This window comes from Tarenaya hassleriana, unplaced genomic scaffold (genome assembly GCF_000463585.1).
Source record: "Tarenaya hassleriana unplaced genomic scaffold, ASM46358v1 Cleome5, whole genome shotgun sequence".
Lineage (NCBI taxonomy): Eukaryota > Viridiplantae > Streptophyta > Magnoliopsida > Brassicales > Cleomaceae > Tarenaya > Tarenaya hassleriana.
The window spans coordinates 5,647,061-5,654,977 of NW_010967707.1; the positions used below are offsets into that span (position 1 = coordinate 5,647,061).

General features: G+C 40.5%; 1 protein-coding gene across 4 annotated transcripts; it reads right to left on the bottom strand.

The window, feature by feature from the left end:
- Positions 1 to 1,487: 1,487 nt before the first annotated feature.
- On the bottom strand, positions 1,488 to 4,474 carry LOC104827190 (myosin-binding protein 3). Of its 4 annotated transcripts, none has more exons than XM_010560303.1 (3): positions 3,119 to 4,474; positions 2,907 to 3,017; positions 1,488 to 2,729 (listed from the first exon to the last, which is right to left on the bottom strand). In XM_010560303.1, exons 1-3 carry the CDS (start codon positions 4,260 to 4,262, stop codon positions 1,828 to 1,830), a joined length of 2,157 nt encoding a protein of 718 aa, XP_010558605.1. In that variant the 5' UTR covers positions 4,263 to 4,474; the 3' UTR covers positions 1,488 to 1,827. The 4 variants fall into 4 exon arrangements, with proteins under 4 accessions (XP_010558605.1, XP_010558604.1, XP_010558603.1 ...); XM_010560302.1 differs by having other exon boundaries at positions 1,488 to 3,017; positions 3,119 to 3,223; positions 3,308 to 4,473; XM_010560301.1 differs by having other exon boundaries at positions 1,488 to 3,017; positions 3,119 to 3,241; positions 3,308 to 4,473.
- Positions 4,475 to 7,917: the final 3,443 nt, after the last annotated feature.

The window sequence follows — 7,917 nt, forward strand, 5'->3', positions numbered from 1 at the left end:
CCTGTCTTCCTCGGCCGCCCTCTTGGCCTACCACTGCCTGTTGGTGGCTTGGGCTTTGTGGGTGCCACTAATTCATACGGGTCCTTAGGTGGGCGGCTTCTAGTCCCAGCCGATGGCGAAACTGGTCCAGAGATGCCTAATGGGTCCTTCGGTTTGGGAGGCCTGCCACGGCCACGCCTAGGCGGTGCGTTCGGGTCGGGTTTAGTGTAGTTGTTCTTCCAAAACACTAGTTCTCCAGTCTCTTTCATTCGGCTGAGGTGGTGAGTGAGGAGAGCTGCGTGTCCTGCAGGTAAGTCTCCGTACTTGGATTCGATGTATCTGGAAATCGAAGTCTTGTTCGATCCATTTGGCTCGTTTAATGCTTCAATAGCTTGCAAGATCAGCTTGATTTAAAACAACAGACACGACAAAACAAGGATTGATCGATCAGTTCATCCACAGACAAGGACCAATGTCACATCAATGAATAGATCACTCAACCACAAAAAAAAAAAGGATCCTTTATGAGAGATTGAAAAGAAACATCCTCAAGAACGGTTCCAGGTTGCGCACTACAGTGACTTGGAAGAATTAAAATAACTTCCGCGACAACAGAAAGTCTCGAGATTGAGTTTCCTAGGTTGACTTTTCTTTTGTCTCCACGCTCTTGACTTTGGGTTTGATCTGAATCCACGAGGCTTAATTACTCGCTACGCGGTTTCCGCAAATCAAATCAAAATCCATATCTTGTCCGAAATAGAAAGTATCCGTCCTGTTTTATTCCCACTCGTCAGGTGGAAAAAGAGTATTTGTAATTCCAGAAATCATCATAATCTGAATTATTCTGTTCTTCTTTTCCCTCAGAAGAACAAATACGCACAAACATTTCACCTTCCATACGGATGATTTCCCAGAAAGCCTAGGAACAGAGCCAGGAAAATTCAAAATTTTCTTTCAGCTAAAACACTTGTTTTACCCGGGAAAGGAGCTAGGGTTTTCTTCAGAACCCAAGGATCATAACCCTTTTTTTGGGGGGGAAAAAATAACAGATCATGAATCGGGAACCTTCTGGCTTCCGAAACGAAAATTACGCAAACCCTAACCGGGGAGATTTTCCGGAGGAAGAGAAGAGAAAATTCAGATCAAGCTGGAGCAAATTCCGCGCATGCAAATCAACATACCAAGCTAACGAGAAAAAATCTCATACCTCTGGGTATGGAGGAAGTGGAGGTCTACTGATCTCGCCAGTAGCCATTAATTCCAGGGAAGAAAGAGAGAGAGAGAGAGAGAGTCCCCACCAGACAAACAAACCAGAAGCACTGTTGAAATCAGATGGGCAAGGAAATTGAAGGAAACTCTTTCGGGGTATTTCTTTTCTTTTCTTTTTTTTTTTCTTTTTTTTAGGTTCTTTTTCTTTTCCCATTCTACAAATCTTTTAGGGTAAATTGCAAGCATACCCCTAAATTTTGTATTACTTTTTAGATTTCATCCTCATAAACATTCTGATATTTCAGCACCCTAATTTCCTTTACTTTTGATCCCCATGCTCAGAAAATGAGATATTACAAAAATCCCATACATAAAAATGCATTTTTTCCCTTCAAATTATAAAAAAAAAATCTGTAACCATCTCTCTTTGCTAATTGAAAACACCCCCAAATAACAAGAAAAGCAAAAATCACATGAACATAGAAGAGAGAAGGATCACCCCATCCATCCATCTGAACTCTTGGCTCTTCTATATATATATATATATATATATCCCAATAGACCTTGTCTGATTCTGAAAAGAGTTTATGATTCTTGCAAATGTCACTCCTCCGGGCAGCTTTCCACTCCTAGTTTTTTCTATGTCCCGTTGAGCTCAATGTTTCGAAGATCATTGAGATGCTGCAAGATTTCTTGGAGAAGATCCATTCCCTTGTCATCTTTCTTGACTGAACTCACACAATTTTTCAGGAACTCTCCATCAGTTTCAAGGGCTTGTAATCTCTCGTATACGTTATCGACTTGTTTGATAATCTCTAGTTTCTCGTTGTCCAAGCTATCATCCCTTTCAATGGATTCTGGTTCTTCCTGAAACCCGTCTTCAGTTTCGTTCTCCGCTGCATCGAGAAGAGGTAGGAGGCTCTTCGCCATCGATGCCATTGTTAGTCTCTCTGAAAACCCATTTGAGGTCTCGTTTGCTTCGCAGCTATTGCTGATTTCTCCCGGAAATTTCGAAGTATCTGCAGATTCATCCTCTTGCATTGTCAAAAGCTTTTCCTCCAACACCTTCAGTTGATCCAGAATTGTTAACCTCTCTTCCTCAAACTCAGACAGAGATTCATCAAGCATGCTCATATGTTTCACGCAATCCATCGTTATCTTCTCCAAATCCATATCCGTCTCAGAAGAATCATCTTGCTCGCCATCATCCTCGTTTTTGTCATCTACATCATCATGGGCAGATCCCTCACCATCAGCATTTTCACTCACAGTTTTGTTTTTCTCTCTCGCTTCATATTCCAAGACCTTCTTCCTGTAAACCTCGAGTTCTTCGTGGAGTTCCTCCTTCTCTTTCTCACGTTTCACCATCAAATCATTCAACAGCTGCAAGGCTTCTTGATCATACTCAGCTTGCTCCTCCATCATTCTCTGGTACTGCAATGCCTCCATATGCACCTTTGCTTTCTCCTCCTGAAGCCTTGTTATCATCGCCATTGTCTGGTTGGCCGCTATAGCAGAAGCACTTCTTTCTTCCTCGAGTTCTGCATACAACACACGAAGAGCCTCTCGTTCTACCTTCACAGCATTTCTCAGCCTTTCTATTGTCTGAAACGGATCCTCACTATCCAATTCACTCTCATCTACCGATTCTTCAGCTGAAGGCTCTCGTTTTCTATCAAGTAGAAGAATTTTCTTGTGCAGGGACTTAAGGGTATCACCTGATGTTGGAGTCTCTGGAAGAAGCTTCTCCTCCATTCTCTCCTCTGTCCTTTCATCACCTTCTTCTTCTTGATCATCATCAGTATCTTTTTCTTCTTCATTTTCCCTATCTACGCAAAAACACACTCGCCTCAGGCTTGAATACCTCCCAGATCCAGACAACAAATGAAACATTTCTGCATACGACTACCAAAATCACTCTGCATTATACCTGTTAGAAGAGGATCCAAAGATTCATCTTCTGGTTTAGAAATGAGTTTCTTGGTCCCAGACTGGTCATCCAACAAATCTGCTCCCTCTGTTTCTTCTTCGTGTCCTGCGTTTCGATCACAAACTGAAGGTTCCCTGTAAAACCCCAGCAAATAGAGAGACAAGTTTTGGCAATCTGTTTCTATTCTACCTGGATTTTGATTCGACCCATCTGTATCCATTGGAACATTTCCTGCGTTATCCTTCAGCTCGGCTTCTGGAGCATGGTTCTCTTCACTCGATCTGATGACTTTTTGGTTGGTGATTGTAGATGAATCGATCAGCTCAACTGGGATCAAACGGTCAGGACCACATGCAAGAATCTCGTGATCAGACAGATCTATGATCTTAAGCGAATAATCATCCTTGCCCAAAAGAAGCTGCCCAGAGGAGTGTTGGATCTCTGAGATTTCATCTTCGTTGCCCGGAAAGTTTGTGCTTATAGATCTCAAACCATCCTCCTCGGACATTTCTCTAAGGCTTAAACCATAGCTCCCGACATCAGAAATCACTTCACCGTTGTTCTGATCGTGCCCCTTGCCGTCTAAGCGACCTGATTCTCTCTCTTTCTCGAACTCATCTCCGATTTTGTCATCATCGATCATCTCCAAGATCAAACCTCCATTTTCTTTGTATCCAAGAGAATTCCCCCAAGATGATGACTTGATAAGCAAGTAATTAGGGTAGGTTTTCTCTTCCAAGCTCCTCTGGCAACAAGGGCACAGTGCACAACCGATACTTCTCTGCGAAGTTTTGTCTTTGTCTCGATCCGAGCAATCTGGGCACATTTTCATGGACTGGGCAAGTTTCCGGTGGGTTTTGCAAAAACTCAAATCGGAGAGCCCTGCAGCGTGATTTTCACATATAAGCTCTTTGCAAGTGAATCCTGGTTCTGGGTTCCGCTCGAAGAGTCGATCAAGCCTTGCGCAGAAGAGACATAGTTGCTTGAGGCCGAAGTAAGAGGCGAAATTCACGAGAAGGTGAGTAGAAAGGGAGTGGAGGAAGAGGAAGAAGATGAGAAGCCATTCGAGGAAGGCGTAGACTAAGATCACTGTGATTTTGTTTGTATTTCTGCTTAGCATCGTCGCGAAATTGTTCGCTGCCATGGACTTTTGCTTCTGTATTCTTCTGCTGAACACCTGAGGACGCAGAGAGAGAGAGAGAGAGGAAGACGACGAACAATGATGTCTGGTGAATGGTGTGATAAGAACAAACAGACTTCACTTCAGCAATGGAATTGTCTTTTGCAATTTGGTTAAGCTAAGCCTGAACCGGAATCCTCGGTTTATGGTTAACCGAAGAATGTAATTGAGATGTTCATAATAACCATATTACTTTTTATATATGTGTGGATGTTGTAAATATTATTATTATTATTATTTTACCTGTCTTTGGATGTATAAAGTTTGGTGGTCCATTATAGTTCTGCTTATGGGTCGGTCCCCCAATTACCATAGTAAAGCTCACCGACAGCTTTAGAAAAAAAAAAATCTTATATTTGAATGGAACATTATATTATATACATAATTATTTTCTAACCATTTATCTAAAACACAAAATCAGATCAGCAATGGCCATTTTGATTATAAGGAAAAGTACATGAGATTAGCAATAATTTATAAGCTTATCTAAATTAAGTTCGATAATCAAAGTTAGGATATACACAAATATATAAACAGAATTTATTAAACGTTTAATGAAAACTAAAAAATCGAAACAGAGTCAAATCAGTGAAAGTGTTTTCCAATTGCAAATACATAATTTGAAATAAAGAATTTTAGATTGTGTGATATAATATCGGAAATAAAATAAAAAGATGGGAAGAGTGGAAAAAAGCTAAGGGGGTGATGATGAGAAGCTGTCAAAGTTGCACTCATGTCTTTTCTCTCTCTCTTTTTCTTTTTTTCTTTTTTTTTTTGCAGCTCTAAACTCTTTTTTTCCTCGACCGTTTGATTTTTTTTTAACTATTATTGGTTAAATGCGTGGATTTTTATAATACTGAAGGTTAAAATATTTAAATACAATGAAAGACCACTATCAAGACTACGATCCAACAGATCGTGGGCGATTGGTCAAATTTGGGGTAGGAGATAACTCCATCTTGAGGCTGAGTGTTCGATTCGTGACCGGTGGAGAGAAAGGTAATTTCTGGGTTTATATGATCTATATACAAAGGCTGCTCACGAATCAGACGTTTACCTAGTCAGCGCGTCCGAAATATAGCATATAGGATGTTAGAAATCTGGAGGAAATCAACGGAAAAATGAGAATGAAATCGAACCGAGGGACCGGATATCTCTTCAAGGCGTGTAGACACTTTCCTAAAACCGTTATTCCGTCCGTTATGAGCAAGGACTACCGGAATACGATTCTGAGATACAATGAAGAGAAATACGTTCTAGAATTGCTCGTTCAAGAACGCACAGACAAGGAAACGTGAAGAAGAAGATGAACGAAAGCTTTCGGGAGAGTTTTTGCAAGAAACTTCCGAAAGTGCTCTCAAAATCTCTCAAAAATGGAATCAATCTCATACCCAACTTATTCTGACATCTTTAGTATATAAACACCAAAGATCATCACCAAAAGTTGCAAAATCTGCAGTTATTACGCGAAGAATCGCATCAGTTCGTATATAACTGTCATGTTCCGAGTTACACTTGACACAACATGAAGTACTTCTCACAGACTTTTGACTCAGATCGAGTTCCACCTGACACGGGCCGTGTCAAATTTCTGTGCAACACGAATTTTTCCTCAGACAATCAACACGGTCCGAGTTAAATCTAACACGGACAGAGTTACATTTCTATAAAGAAAATTTCGTTTTCGTCATGAAGACTGAGTTCTACTTCACCCGAGTTGAGGTATACCTCACTCACAAACCGAATAACTTTACTGCCAAACACATATGTGTTTCACCGATCCATATTATATCATTTACGAATATTTAACTCCTCCACCATATCCGTAATACATATAACTATGAATCTCTTGAGAGATTAATATTAAACCCCATTCATTTACTCTAAAAATTACAACAATCCTCCACTATGTTTAGAGTAAAATATGCAATGGATAATCAAGCAATTAATCATTCATCTTCACAATTCTGCGCATAAATGAAAGTGTCTTTACGATTGAACTTCCACTTAGTGTAATATACAACAATAGACTCGAATTCCGTAGGTGTCGCTAACGATTGAACCTACGTAATCCTAGTTGAGCTACCATGTATACACACACACAGAATCAATACATTTCCCTGTATATCTTGACACTATATTGGCCATGTGTCCATATCCCCTTCACAAGCACATAGATGTCGAGCCACCAACATCTTGAAGCGGCCACACTTCATACTCGCATAGGTGAATTCTTTCAAATCGTGCTCTGCAACAAAGCACTTTGTCAAAGAATTCATTAAGTATAAAACAACCTCTTTACGTTGCAAACCAAGATGCTTACCTCGGGATGATTTACTTCTAAGCATCCACAACCACATATTAGAGGATTTAACTCATTGAACTCAAGATCTAACGTTGTATTAGACGTTGAGTTGAGATTCCTCTAATTGTGATTTAATCAATAGGCTCAAGACTCATCCCTATAGTCATTTTGTGCAACATGTCCCTCGTCAAACTTTTGGTTAAAGCATCAGCCAAGTTTTGCTTTGTCCGCACAAAATCCACCACTATGGCCCTGTCTTTTATAAGACCATTCACATAGCTATGTCGTAAACCAATATGTCTAGACTTTCCGTTATATACATGGCTATATGCCTTAGCCAACGTCGCTGCGATATCACAATGTATTGTGATAGGCGATACCGGTTTAGGCCATAATGGTATCTCGAATATCAGATTCCTTAGCCATTCTACTTCTTTTCCCACAGAAGCTAAGGCAATGAATTCTGACGCCATCGTCGAATCCGAAATGCAAGTTTGTTTCTTGGAGGCTCAAGAACTCGCAGCTCCACCTAGTAGGTACAGCCAACCACTCACCGAGGCATGATCCTCTTCACTAGAGTTCCAACTCGCATCCGTATATCCTTCTAACACCGAAGGTTGACCCGTGTAGCGAAGACCGTAATTTATGGTCTGTTTCAAGTATCGAAATACTCTTCGTACAGCATGCCAATGATGTACTCTTGGGTTACTAGTGTACCTACTCAACTTACCAACCGCGTATGCTATGTCGGGTCTAGTGCTAGTCATAGCATACATTAAGCATCCAATGACACTAGCATATTCAAGTTGAGACACTGGTTCTCCTTTGTTTGCTACTAATTTAGCATTACAATCCATCGGTGTAGTAACCGGAGTACTATCGTAGAGATCAAAACGTTTTAACACTTTCTCAATGTAGTGTGATTGAGAGAGTGAAATCGTACCGTGATCTCTCATTATCCTAATTCCAAGGATAACATCCGCTTCTCCTAGATCTTTCATCGAAAACTTCGATGACAAGAAATCTTTTGTTTTCTTTACTTGCTCTAATTCCGTATCGAATATGAGCATGTCATCCACGTATAAGCAAATAATAACCCCATGACCATTCTCGTCAAACTTGCTATATACGCATTTGTCTGATTGATTCAGACGAAACCCGTTAGCCAATATCACCTCATCAAACTTTTGATGCCATTGTTTGGGTGCTTGCTTTAACCCGTACAACGATTTGACTAACTTGCACACTTTGTGTGCTTGACCCGATAAGACGAAACCTTCTGGTTGCTTCATATACACCTCCTCTTCAAGATCA

What these genes read in the sequence shown, in the direction of transcription:
- LOC104827190 (XM_010560300.2), bottom strand. Translation starts at nt 4,262, where the DNA reads ATGGCAGCGAACAATTTCGCGACGATGCTAAGCAGAAATACAAACAAA. An exon ending in TTTGGATCCTCTTCTAACAG is followed by an intron (nt 3,018 to 3,118) that starts GTATAATGCAGA and finishes GTTTTTGCGTAG; the next exon opens with ATAGGGAAAATGAAGAAGAA.